The following is a 14,251-nucleotide window of genomic DNA, read 5'->3' as shown; positions in this document are numbered from 1 at the left end:
CAATGGGGACAGAGATCCCCTCTAGTGCCTAGTGCTAGCACACAGTAGCCAATGACTTGATTGAATAAATGAAAGCATTCGAGAATTCTGGTAAGAATTTGAAACCACAGAAAACCAAAAAAGGATATAATTTTCACTTACTTCATACCGTTTTCTTACCTGTAAGAATCCGGGTAACAAGTCTGCAAAATGTTTGAATAGAGCAACATTATGCTCATTTGCAAGTATAAATGCAGCTGTAGCTCTAGCAGATAATGTCCTGATCTAATACGAAAACAGTAAAAAACGTCAAGCATGAGAAATTACTGATGGATGCAAGGTCAAGATTTCTTACTCAAGATGAAATTTTTCATCAGTAAAACCAGTACTTCTATTTTGCAGTATTAAAACTAAAGATAATCTCCAAATACATAAATCCCGTTCACAAGTTAATGTTATATTAAATTAGGTGTTAATACTAGTGGAATTGAAATTATTTACCGATGGATGTTCCTGATCTTGCATACACTGAACTAACATCCGTTTGATAACGTCTAAATAGTGCTGCTGTTGGTTCCCAAAAATTCCAGGAAAGTTCCTAAAAAAGATCCAAAGTACTCTTTCAAAATGACATATTTCAGTAAGGTGTCAGCTAGAACATCTCACGTTCTAATCTAACCTTAAACATCAGCCTGACTTAAGTGTGCATTAACCCTGATGGCTGAACACCATCCATCCATCTTCCAAGTAATCCTCTTTGGGGGTTGGGCGAATGGCAACAAACATTAGCAGAGAGGATTATGCTGGATGCAGAGGTGACCCAGGTGCGCACACACTACTCAGCAGCCCATCCAGCCCTGTACTTGATCCTTATCACTCTTGCCCCTGTAGGAAGCTGACCTGGAGTGCAGGACAAAAGCAAACACGAGGCTGCAGATGGTAGCTGCAGTCACAGAGCTACCTGACAATCTGTGCCTGGGCTCAGTCAGTGACCCAGGGAGTCCCGATTCTGCTCTACTTTAAATGTAGCTAACAAGTATATTCAATACTTGCAATTAATTCTCTACTCCGGGTTACCGATACAAATGAGATCCATTTGACAAATTAAGTAGAAGATGGTATAATGTCTACCCTTATCCGCTTCTGATATTCAAGGTGTATCTCATTTCTTAACAAGTATATAATCTTGAAACGTTATAAATCCAACTATATTTTTAATGTAGAACTGTATAATAACACCAAAGTTTTCTTAGTGCAAATCATCTTTTAATTCTAAACTGAGACCATTTGCTTATAAATATATAGGACTTTATTAAAATAATGTATTTTTATGAAGTTTGGTCATAGAAGACCCAGAAAACAATGGTGGTTCACCAGCCTTTTCTTTCTTCTTCAAGATTTCATCATTAAAGTAGCTTTCTAAAAGATATATTTAATACCGTGTCGATCTCCAAAAAAGGGAAAAGAAACCATCTTGTTTGGAATCATAAAAGCCAAAGAATAGAAAATAAATTGCAGACAACCGCTGTGCACAAAAAGGAATATAATATGAAATTAAAAGCTTTGTGTTTTTTCAATTAATTTCCAACACAAATAGCTCATCTAAAGACATTATTTAAGTCTAAAGAGTCAGACTAAAACATCCATTAAAATGTGCTTTGTACATTCATGACACTTAAGTTTTTCAGGAAAATAAGATCAATGTATGTACCAGAAAATGTGAAGGGCAGCTTCCCGCAGTCCCATGTTTTGAGAGCTGACTGAATCAAAAAGGAACTTCAAACCTTCGGGCCACTGGTTGTTGCCGTCCTCATCTAAAAGTAAAGAAATCCAGGCATAAAGTATGTAAGTCAAAACTTCAAAGAATGAAGGGTGAATCCTTTCATTTCACAAGCCTCAAAGTATGTTAGTAGTAGAAAATGTCACATTTTTAAAACGTCCTAATAAAATTAAGTCCTTTAACCATAAACATGGCATTCTAATCTTGTAAACAGCAACTGTGCATCTGGGTTGCATAAGCACAGATACTGGCAGTGGTTATTTTCTAAAGAGCTGGCATTAAAAGAAACACCCTTAAATCAGTCCTTTTAACATAAAGATCATGCTTATGGGTGGAAGGGAATGAAATCATGGTTTAAAAAAAATCATTGTGGACAGCACTTTGAAACATTTCCATTATTCAGTGATTTTGAATTAGAAATGATGTCATTTATAAAGTTTGGTCACAGAAGACCCAGAAAACAATGGGGGTTCACCAGCCTTTTCTTTCTTTTTTTCAAAATTAAGGGGCACCTGGTGGCTCAGTGGGTTAAGTGTCCCAACTCTTGATTTCAGCTCAGGTCATGATCTCACAGTTGGTGAGATCAAGCCCAATGTTGGGCTCTGCCTGACAATGTGGAGCCTGCTTGGGATTTTCTCTCTCCTTCTTTCTCTCTCTCTCTGCCTCTCCCCAGGTCACGTTCTTTCTCTCTCAAAATAAATAAATATTTTTAAAAAATTCAAAATTAAGAGTTTCAGTGGGGTTTGAACTTATTTAAAATAAAAAATTTAGCACATTTCCTACTTTTTAAAAATATTTACTTTTTTGACAGAGAGAGAGGGAGAGCAAGCAGGGGAGGGGCAGAGAGAGGGAGATAGAGGATCCAAATCAGGCTCTGTATTGACAGCAAACAGCCTGATGCAGGGCTTGAACTCACGAACTGTGAGATTATGACCTGAACCGAAGTCAGACGCTTAACCGACTGAGCTGCCCAGGCGCCCCAACACATTTCCTGTTTTAAGGAATCAGTTGATATCTGTAAGCTGACTTGAACAAGAATTTCTACATTCCTGGTAGTAGAGATTAAAAAATCTTATCTTAGTGAGGTATCCTTTTCAACCTTTAAAAATGCTGCCTAAATGAAGTTTACAATCACATCTATGAACCTCCCAAAAAAAACAAAGCATATTCAATTACATTATTAATGTTTTTAGTGTGACCAAAAAAGGTTTGACTGTTGGCAAAGTGCATTTTTAGAGATTTTCTTTTTATTTCATCATTTAAAAATATTTTGGGGTATTTTAGAAGGTATACAGTATAGTGGTATAATAGCCTATTGCAAAATTTATTATCATACAGATGTAACACCCAATCTCCTGGAGTCCACTGATTCTTACTTCTGTTGGCAAGTTTAATCTACAAAACGGGTTATAAGTTAGACTGTGCTTTCAAAAATTAACAGATTAGGGGGGAATAAAACTGATTAATTTTCAAGCAAACTACAAAATTATTTCTCTACACAGATGCTCTGAAAACCAACAGGTAAGTATTATGACTGCACTTCAAAACATCGGTAAATGCAAAATCCATAATCACTCTCATTTTGAACAGAATAAATGGTACTCAGGTACTTATAAATCTTCCTTTAAAAAGACTCCACCAGGGGCGCCTAGGTGGCTCAGTCAGTTAAGTGTCTGATTCTTGATTTCAGCTTAGGTCATAATCTCACAGTTTGTGGGTTCAGGCCCTATGCTGGCAGAGTGGAACCTGCTTGGGATTCTGTCTCCTTATCTCTCTGCTCCTCCCCAACTCTCTCAAAAATAAATACATAAACATTTTTTAAAAAATTTTAAAAAGACTCCACTTTAGAAAAAAAAAAAAAAAGGAAGAATATACTCATTTTCTTCCAAAACGTAATAATGAATGTATTTGCATACACACCTATTAAATTCCTGGCCAGTTCTGCAGCAATATCACAGATTTTTTTCCTCATGCTAGACTGGGTTTCCATTTGAATAATCATCAGTAGCTCACTCTTGATGGCAGTCTGAACATCAGAAGGAAGAGTTGGATAGACTTCATCAAATGCAGAGGACAAAAGACGTCTTAGGAGAACGGCAGCCATTTGTCTAGCCTATAAATGGAGAGCATGGTTAAAAACTTGGTATCTTTCAAGAGAAACAATTTTTTTTTTTAATTTTTTTTTTTTTAACGTTTATTTTTGGGACAGAGAGAGAGCATGAATGGGGGAGGGGCAGAGAGAGAGGGAGACACAGAATCGGAAACAGGCTCCAGGATCTGAGCCATCAGCCCAGAGCCTGACGCGGGGCTCGAACTCACGGACCGCGAGATCGTGACCTGGCTGAAGTCGGACGCTTAACCGACTGCGCCACCCAGGCGCCCCTCAAGAGAAACAATTTTTAACAAACTACATTCACTCCACCATGGGTGTATTTTACAATTCATTTCTAAAGCACTTTGCTAGATTCTTTTTAAAAAAGATAAAATACATAAAACTCTCTCTAATCACATTAGTCTACTGTACAGACATGCTACCCAAAAGCTTTTTGTTAATAAGTAAGGAAAAGCCCTGAACACATCAGATCACAAATAAAAAATATACCTTAGCAATGGTAAACTTATCTTTAATTGCTATTTTTAATAGATTTTTTGAAGAAAAATAAGTATTAATATAAACTGCAAACTCTAGAATGCTCTTGTCCTACTTCTCATTCCAGTATACCTAATCTTACTCCTAGCCTGGCCTTATCTCACTGTATCACAGCCCTTTCATTAACCTTTGATAACATGCTATCAAATCCATTTATCTTTATGCTTCATTCAAGCAGACAAACATTACAAGTTCCTAATGCCTACAACTGCTAATCAATATCAATGTGTACATTCTTATCCCAATTAAAAATCTGTAGACTTGGGGCGCCTGGGTGGCGCAGTCGGTTAAGCGTCCGACTTCAGCCAGGTCACGATCTCGCGGTCCGTGAGTTCGAGCCCCGCGTCGGGCTCTGGGCTGATGGCTCAGAGCCTGGAGCCTGTTTCCGATTCTGTGTCTCCCTCTCTCTCTGCCCCTCCCCCGTTCATGCTCTGTCTCTCTCTGTCCCAAAAATAAATAAACGTTGAAAAAAAAAATTAAAAAAAAAAAAATAAAATAAAAATCTGTAGACTATATTTAAGTTTGGCGTTTTTTGTATGATATTCCTTTAGATTATAATGAGTCAAGAAAAAAATCATTCTAAAATTTTATCATACTAAACAAATAAGCCATTAAAACTATTAAACCCAATTTTTCATAGGCAACTCATTATCACTATAATTACTTTGGGACTATGACCAACAAAAAAAAGTTAAGCTATACAAATAAAATGTGCCAATTTTTTCCTGAAGTTATTTTTCACTGAATCTTTTTTTACTTAAAAAAAGTTTTTTTAATGTTTGTTTATTTTTGAGAGAGAGAGAGAGAGACAGAGACAGAGAGTGAGCAAGGGAGGGGCAGAGACAGAGAGGGAGACACAGAATCTGAAGCAGGCTCTTGAACCCACAAACTGTGAGATTATGACCTGAGCCCAAGTTGGATGCTTAAAGGACTGAGCCACCCAGGTGGCCCTGAATCTTATTTCAATTTTGGCAAACAGCAAACTTTTAAAGAAATTTCAATGCTCTAGAAAGGGTTCAAAATGGTTAAAATCCCTGTAAAAGTGCCTAAAATTTGTACAGTTCTCACACACTGAAAACAATGAAGCCATAATGAAGACACTGAGGCTAGTTCATAATCATCATCTAATTCAAGATTTAAAACAGGTTCAATGTAGGTTTTTAAAAGTAAAATTCGACAGTTTTAGTATTATTTACTCTTGGCTTTAAAATGTGTTTCATAATTAACTGGATTCAATTTTCAAGAATTAAAATAGCCAATTGTTTCTAGAGATTTGTTACTTTATGTTTATTCTTCATATTTTAACATTCATTTGGAATTAAAGGATATATTACAAAGGTGAAGAAGCACCTTTTGTCATCTATTTTAATTATTTATTTATTTATTTATTTATTTATTTATTTATTTTAACGTATATTTACTTTTGAGACAGAGAGAGACAGAGCATGAACGGGGGAGGGTCAGAGAGACAGAGGGAGACACAGAATCCGAAACAGGCTCCAGGCTCTGAGCTGTCAGCACAGAGCCTGACGCAGGGCTCAAACTCACGAACCGTGAGATCATGACCCGAGCCCAAGTCGGACGCTCAACCGACTGAGCCACCCAGGCGCCCCAGTCATCTATTTTTAAAAACTGGGGCACTTTCGGGGCACCCAGGTGGCTCAGTTGATTAAGCGACCGACTTCAGCTCAGGTCACAATCTCACAGTTTGTGAGTTCGAGCCCCATGTCAGGCTCTGCGCTGACAGTTCAGAGCCTGGAGCCCGTTTCAGATTCTGTGTCTCCCTCTCTCTGCCCCTCCCCCACTCACACTCTGTCTCTTTCCTTCAAAAATAAATAAACATTGAAAAGAAAAATTAAAAAAAAAAACAAACTGGGGTACTTTCATACTGTTTTTAAGTAATACCACAGAACATTAAATTGCCAATTTAAACCGACTGACTACAAGAAGTCACGTGTAACAGTATGTAGAAATTTAGTGTGGCTTTGTTTCCATCATGTTTTAATATTAGCAAAAGTCTCACTTTACAAATTCTGTCACTTTTTTATTTTTTGAAAGTAACCTCTATTCCCAATGTGGGGTTCAAACTCATGATCCTGAGATCAGGAGTCGCATGCTCTATCAACAAGCCAGCTAGAACACCCCTCACTTTACACATTCTAAATTCCATGTTTCATAGGTGGGATTAGTTTTCTAGACTTGGATATTTTGACACCTTTTCTGAAATAAATAAAATATTCACTTAATGTTCAATATATGTAAGGATATTACTTTGGGCAAAAAAAAAAAATCAGCTGCTTATGCATATAAAACCAGTAAGAAAAACACATTTGAATTTGGTACAGTCATCAGGTCATTTGCTAAAAACCAGTTTATAAAGGATTCAACAAAGTGTCTCTTTGTTCCTAAACATCTTTAACACATCTTATTCACCACCTAGGGATGATTATAATAAGCATAAGAATTTTAAAGACAGACAAAACATATTTTTTCAGAAACATCTGGCAACATATTAAAACAACGAATGAATTAAATTTCCTCCTTTAGGATGGTTTCAAGGAAGAAATATTTTTTATAACCACAGAAATCACTTAAATTTAATAAATTTTTATGTAAAATAAAAAGTATTAACTCAAATATCCTGAACACATCATCTGACATGGAAAAGAGAAATTATTTAATAGAATACTTAAAAAAAATGTAACTGCAAAGTAGCTTTTCGCAAATATAAGTTCAAAGTTCTGGTACCATCTATGCAGTAATCACCAGTTCTCATTACCCACATGGACCACCATCTAATACCCAACTCTGTATTTTGTTTTGTAAGAATGTCATATCCTCAAATATTAAAATAGTACCTCCTCAGCAGCTGTTGTATTTCTGATGGCTTGTAAGAGGAATGTGATCTTTGACTGGCCTGGGATATTCTCGTAGGTTTCCTTCAGGGAAAAGAAAAACATTAAAGGTTAGAAGATGTTCAAAAACTTCACGAGCACACCAGTGAAAAAAAATGAAATAAGACTGGGAAAGGTCTGTGCATACGAAGTCATGTAACCTAGGTCTGGTGTTAAAATTTTCTCCTGGTAAGGAAAGAGAGGATGTCCAGGGAGTGACTTTCAAGCTCCTTTCTACATTTAGCTCTTAGATTTTTCTAATGTAAGTGCATATTTTCCCAACTTTTGCTTCTGTGAATAACAAAACTCAAGGCCTATGAGGGCCAAAAAATTCTTAAATGTGACCTGAGCCACCATGCTGTAAAGCAAGTGCTTACCCAGTATCCCTTTACATCATGGAAAACTACTTATCTTGTCAACATTTTCTAGATCAGATGACGTAGAATTGGTTTATGTTACCACTACTTACAAACTACCAGAAACATACCTCAGATGAAGTAAATCCAAGAAAGGGAAGAAAGTATTCAAATTCTTCTTTTGAGAGAGGGATTATACTAAAACCATATTATATACACAAATAAATGAATATGGCCAGGAGAAATTTGGCCAGGAGATTTTAACATAATTTCTTTAATACTGTTTTAATATTCTAGAAATCTAGTTTTGTGACTCAGGGCACTGCTTCCCTTCTCCATGAATAATGTAAAATGAGCAAATTGGTTAACAATAAAAAGTTGACACCAATTAAAAGACAGATTGTCAGAGTAGATCAAAATATAAGATCTAAGTATATATTGTCTACAAAAGCTAAAGAGAAGTATAGATTCATGTGCACGTATTCTAAGAATTCTATAACAGGGGCGTCTGGGCGGCTCTGTCGGTTAAGCGTCCGACTTTGGCTCAGGTCATAATCTCGCGGTCCATGAGTTCGAGCCCCACATCAGGCTGTGTGCTGACAGCTCAGAGCCTGGAGCCTGCTTTGGATTCTGTGTCTCCCTCTCTCAAAAATAAACATTAAAACACGCTGTCTTTCTCTCTCTCAAAAACAAACATTAAAAAAATAAAATTAAATTAAAATAAAGAATTCTGTAATAGTAGTCTTTTACTGTGGAAAAAAATCATTATTTGAAGTATAGAATTGTTCTCCCAAAGGCAACTCTTCACTTGTCTACTCTCTTAATAGCCACTACCCCTATAACCTACCTAGTTCCTCCGGACAGAAGTGACAAGGAAAAGGGTGGGAAAACAGGGTCTCCCCAAATGCACATCTACCTCATAACTTCTATTAAGCGCTCTGTGGCATCCCTGAGATATTGACAGATACTGAAATAAAGGCTCAGAAGTTAAATGACCTGCCCAAGGTCAAATACAATAAATGCTGGAGAGAACTCTGGTTTCCTGAGGCCAACCGTATTCAAAATCTCCCCAGCACCGAATGTTCTTTCTGGGTTTTGCTCCTGGGGCCTGACTCCACCAACCAGTCAGTTCTGTTTATGCAGTGCTGCACAGTTTTCAAACTTCTCAAACATATCTCAATGAAAGAACACATCTGGGGGGAAGAGGAGAATTCAAAATCCTCTGATAAACTCAAGTTCCTCTCAAGCGTGTAAGCACAGAGGAATACAACAATGCCGAAAACTGTGACAAGCATTCACAGCTGAGGAGAGAAGATGGTCTGAATTTATGTATACAGAAATGAGATAATTTATGTAGAGATATTCATAAGATGATTGCAAAAATGGAAATGTACCTTGAGGTTTCTCACTTAATCTTTATGAATGCAACTGAACGACCGGTGTAGCCTTTCCATTTAAACACAGTCTCTCAGTATATAATAAAAATGCCTTTTTATTTTTGTATCTAGCCTAGCTCCTGATGCACTGTATCTGCCATAAATGTTAAACAGTTAAATTTCCAGTGGTCTAAATCAAGTTTCAGAAAAAAATTCTTTATTAGGATATCACTCTCAGAAAACCATGCCCAGCTGGGACTATTAGTGTGACAGTTATACTGTGCTAATTCTAGTAGAGACTTTGAAATATTAAGTCCAATACTGAACTCTATTCCATAAGGAATTAGAATTAGAAGTCAATGGAGACAGAGTTTGGTATGAGTGACATCTGACTCCTGAGAGAGGGTTCTCCCATTTGTTATGTTCCACTGTAGCAATCCAGATATAGTATTACATTTACACCATAACATTGGTCAAGGATAATAGTTTGGCAAAAAGAGCACAACCTTAAAACCCTAAACAGACAGAGTGCCACCAAGACAGGGCTGGTATCTCCTTGTATTCCAGCACTTAGCACATCAGAGTGCAGCAAATGTAAAGAATATCTATATAAAGAATATATAAGCAATCTTTCGAAGAATATTCCTAGCCCTAGGCCAGGCAGGTTCAATGAATGTTGCCAGTTTCCTGGCAAACAGAATTTCAACTCCATTTGATTTCACCATGCACATTCACACAATGCAAAGTATTTCACCTCCCCCTTTTCTGTCCACACAAAGGAGAAACGCTAATAAATACTCATTTCACTCATTCCATAAATATTTATGGTGAGCCAACCTTGCATATGAAAAGAGGGGGCAAGTTTTACCTGGTACAATTTTTACCTAGCAAATAAACAACCTGGTTCCTCAAAAATCAGGTATATTTTTCAATACATTACCCTCCTCTAATTCAAATCTCATTGATGTAGTTCTATACTACAATCAATGAAGAACAAAGCCAATGGAAAAACTAAGAATATAAAATCCAAGCATATGTTTAATAAAATACTTAAGCTTGTGTCACATAAAAATGTCCAGTCATGAATGCCATGGACATTCAACTTTGTACTATCTGTCAACTATTTATTCAAATTGCTTATTCATGTTAATCATTGTATTTTTAGACTTAGAAGCATTTAAATCATTTCTTCAAGCATCAGAAACATTTTTTGTAAAGTTAAAGAGAAAAATTCTTGAAGATTTAACAGAAATATAACATAAAGCCTACCAGATAGTTTATATAATGGAAATTTTAAAAACTTTTAAAACTTTTCAAGACTTTCAATGATTTCAACAATATATTACAATGAGTCCTTTACTGTACTTCATTTCATGTTTGAATGCAAGTTACCTTAGTCAACAGTTCAGTATTTGTGTCAACTAAGTATTTTTATTTTGACTGCGTAAATTACAAAAATACTTACTGAGCTTTTGCCAATTTTTAGTTAAAAAAATTTCTATATTTGCCATATCAGACTGTAATACTCAATTTAATTTGGCTTCATTACTTATAAACAGCTCATTTCATAAGGCAAAAAAAGGGCATTAAAAGTATCATTATGCACAGCTATTTACTTTTCCAACTAATATTTTGCTTTCTTAAGCTCTATTTACAGTCAAACTTTGTGTTATGTGACATCAGGAAACTTCCCCTCTAACATTTACCTTTTTTGGTGTCAAATTAAGAATATTCTGTTTTATAAGACTTACTTCACACATTAATATATTCCTGGGATATACAAAGAAAGTAAAAATGTACTACCTGAATGTTTTCACTAGGAATAAAAAGACTGACAGTACAGCTGAACCTTGAACATGGGTTTGAACTGTGCAGGTCTACTTATATGTGGATTTCTTTCTGAGGGGGATAAATACAGTACAGTACTGGAATGTATCTTTTCACCTTATGATTTCCTTAATAACGTTTTTTTCCTCTTTCTTTGTTGCAAAAATACTGTATATAACACACATACAAAATATGTGTAAACTGGCTCTTTATGTTATTGGTAAGGCTTCCAGTCAACAGGAGGCTATCAGTAGTTAAATTTTGGGAGTGTTAGGGGGGTGGGAGCTGGTGTCCCTAACCTCTGTGTTGTTCAAGGGTCAACTATACTTTCCAATTGTTCTTTATGAGAAAATGTGCTGAATGCTGCTAATTATCCCCAAAGTGATGCAAGTGATAAAAGATTTACAACAGGCACCAATCGGAATTCAAGCTGAACCAGACACTGGTATTTAGTTCAATAGAAGAGAGATTCCCCACTAGGCTTGACAATAGAGACTTAAGCAACTGGAGGGAAGAGGGAGAATTAAACTAGCTTACTAATTACAATGCTGTTCTGCTTTGTAACACATGGCAATTTCTATTATGGTTTGGGATTAGGAACTTATTTTGGTGAAAAATTACCCCCAGAGTTAGCAGAATGCATTAAAATGTTTTCATAGGCATCATCACATCCCACTAATACAGGAGTGCAAATTGATGCAACTAATAAATGCACTTTACTTCCAAGGACAAATACTACTTTTAAGTATTTCAAGTAAACCTGGCAAAGTCTGAAAAGATAAGTATGCATGTACTCTTATTTTTAGCATGTACTCTTATTTTTAAAAGGACACTAGAAACCTTAATGTCCTTTCATAGGTGGGTTGGTTGAATAAATAATACATCCATATTATGGACTACTACATAGCTGCTTTAACAAAATCTTGTATGTGGCAACGTGAAATATATGGAGTGAAAAATCCAGGTTCACAGCATATGAATTATATGTGTATGTGTATTAAGGTCCATTCATGTAAAAATGAATGTATACATTTACACTTGTGAAGGTATTTTCAGGGATAACTCACAAGACACTTAAAAGTGGTTACCTTTGGGGAAAGGGATAAAAAACTATTTGCACTGTTTAAAATTTTACCCTGAACACATATCACATGTATAATACATGAAGCAAAAATCATTAAATAGTTGTTTAAAGCGCGTTCTCATACAGAACTGAACTTCCAGTGTATTTACTTCAAATATTATAAAACCACTAAGTATAACCAGCATATCCTAATCTATTCAAAGTAAGTACTAACAACATTGTGATTCTAAAGTTTATCTATAAAACCCAGGAGTACAGAAGAGGACTCGTCCCCCAATTTTGTTAGCTACACGTAAAATGAATTTTGCTCCCTAAAAACATCTGGTTGAACATCTTTTGCTGAATCTTCTAAAAATCTTCGATCACATGGTGGCAGAGAACTCCACATATAACCAAGTTTGAAGACAGGTTCTTATAATGCACTTAAAAGAAACTGGAAAGTTTCTGCCCTTCCCTTACACTGTCTCACGTATGTACTGTGGTCTCAACACTGACAGCCTTAACATCAGTCTTCTACTAAACCAAGTGTTTCTCACTGCTACTTGGTAAAAGAACTTGAAGATACATCTGAAATACTGTCTCTTGAAAATATCCACAGCTCCACATTTTGGAGGCCAGCAGTCAGAGGAGGTAAAAAAAAAAAAAAAAAAAAAAAAAAGGAGAGGGAGGGAGAGAGAGAGAGAGAGAGAGAGAGAGAGAGAGAGATTGATTGACTGATTGATTCAGGTTGGATTTCATGAAATTAAAGACTTAAACATATGGTGGCACTGGCCCACTTAAACAACGGAAGTCCCAGGACATCGCAGTAATGAGACCACAAATCTCTACAGATCAAAGAAAATGTGTCTAAAGGAAGAATAAAGTAAGGTGCAAGCGGCTTAGAAAGAAACCCTAAAGGCAACTTTACAGAATTGTGGCGAGGGCCGGGGGCGGGGGGGGGGGGGGGAGGGAGGAGGGAAATCCAGCTTCCGATGGATTGTCAGGAAACTAGACAAGAGAAAGAGGACTAAATGGAGTGAGTGGAAAGGCTCAAGACAGCAAGACACACATTTCGAAAGGAGGGGATGGGGGAGGGAGAGAAAGACGGTAGCGAAGAAAGAGGGGACAGGAGAGAGGCCGGGGTGAAGGGTCAGGTAGCGGGCAGGGTTTGGGGACCCAGGAGGGCGAGGCCGGCTGGAGACCAGGGCTGGAAGGGCGGGGAAGGCTCCCACGGGGAGAAAGCGGGAAAGAGGCGAGGGGAGCCCCGCGGCCCGCCCCACACCCCACATCCCTCCCCGCCGCCCGGCTTCCCCATCTGGGCGGGGGCAGCGTGTCAGGAGTGGCCGCACGTGTGTGCGAGGGGTGGCGGGGAGGTAACTGGCTCCGGGCGCCGCGGCGACAAGGGCCGGAAGGGCCCGGGGGCACGGCCGGGAGCCGCGGGCCGCCTCACACGTGGGCTACGCGGCCGCCGCCCGGCCCCGGCCTGCGCGGCCGCGGCTGAGCGACCGAGGCCCGGAGGGGCGGCGTCGGGGGCAGGCCGGCGCGCCGGCCGGGGCACGGAGTCAGGGGCGACGAGCTCGGTTACCTCTGCCTGTTTCCGGACCACATTGTCGGGGCTGAGCAGGTTTCCCAGGAGCAGGTAGAACTGTTGCTGCTCCGCCGCGGCCGCCGCCATTGCGCTAGGCGTGTGAGAGAGAAGGAGGGAGGGGAGACAGGAGCCGTGAGGCGCGCTGGCGGGCCGGCGGGAGGGGTGGGGGCGGGCCCAGCGCGGGGACCTGCACCAGCCGCGGCGCGGGGCTGGTGGGGGGGGCGGGTGGCGGGCGGGAAAGGGCGGGGCAAAGGGGAAAGGGGAGGATGGGGCGGGGACTCGTGACCCCTCACCCAGTCGCGGCCCCCAGCTCCGGCGTCTCATTGGCTCTGGGCGCGGGGGGCGGGGCGGAGGCCGCCTCCTCCGGGGCCGCGCCGATTGGCCACGCACCCTGCAGTGCCGTCACTGGCGACTCGCGGCGGGCTGCCCGGCTGGTCGCCGGCGATGTGGGGCGGGGACTCTGCCGGCCAGCTGGGGCCTGGGGTGACGTCGGGAGGGTGGCGGGAGGGAGGGGCTGGCTGGCGGGCCGCGCAGCGCCGCGCGGAGGGGCGTGAGGTTCGGCTGGGGAGGTGGGGCCAGCTCCAGAGCGCGGGAGATTTCGGCGCCGCGGGCTGGCCGGCTTCCTCGGCTGCCGCCCGCCATCCTCTCCCTGCGGCCCGCGGAGCTTCCCCCAACTCCAGCCCCCGCAGTCTCTAGGACCGTAAACCCCCACCCCCCAGGGAGGAGCTCCTTTGAAAC

The 14,251-nt window shown here is 39.8% G+C and overlaps 1 protein-coding gene across 1 annotated transcript in view; it reads right to left on the bottom strand.

The window, feature by feature from the left end:
* Positions 1-13,633, bottom strand: part of IPO5 (importin 5) — a 44,137-nt gene extending 30,504 nt beyond the window's left edge. Inside the window, exons 1-6 of the mRNA XM_047081188.1 lie at positions 13,511-13,633; positions 7,268-7,348; positions 3,680-3,872; positions 1,691-1,793; positions 481-577; positions 160-264 (exon numbers count right to left, since the gene is read on the bottom strand). Of these exons, the coding sequence (XP_046937144.1) occupies positions 160-264; positions 481-577; positions 1,691-1,793; positions 3,680-3,872; positions 7,268-7,348; positions 13,511-13,600 (669 nt within the window). The 5' untranslated portion in view covers positions 13,601-13,633. The remainder of the gene's footprint in view (positions 1-159; positions 265-480; positions 578-1,690; positions 1,794-3,679; positions 3,873-7,267; positions 7,349-13,510) is intronic.
* Between the last annotated feature and the right edge of the window lie 618 nt (positions 13,634-14,251).

This window comes from Lynx rufus, unplaced genomic scaffold (assembly GCF_022079265.1).
Source record: "Lynx rufus isolate CCGP_SWC_20201006 ecotype Redwood Valley unplaced genomic scaffold, mLynRuf1.p SCAF_1, whole genome shotgun sequence".
Classification (NCBI taxonomy): Eukaryota; Metazoa; Chordata; class Mammalia; order Carnivora; family Felidae; genus Lynx; species Lynx rufus.
This window is presented reverse-complemented; position numbering and strand designations above follow the sequence as displayed.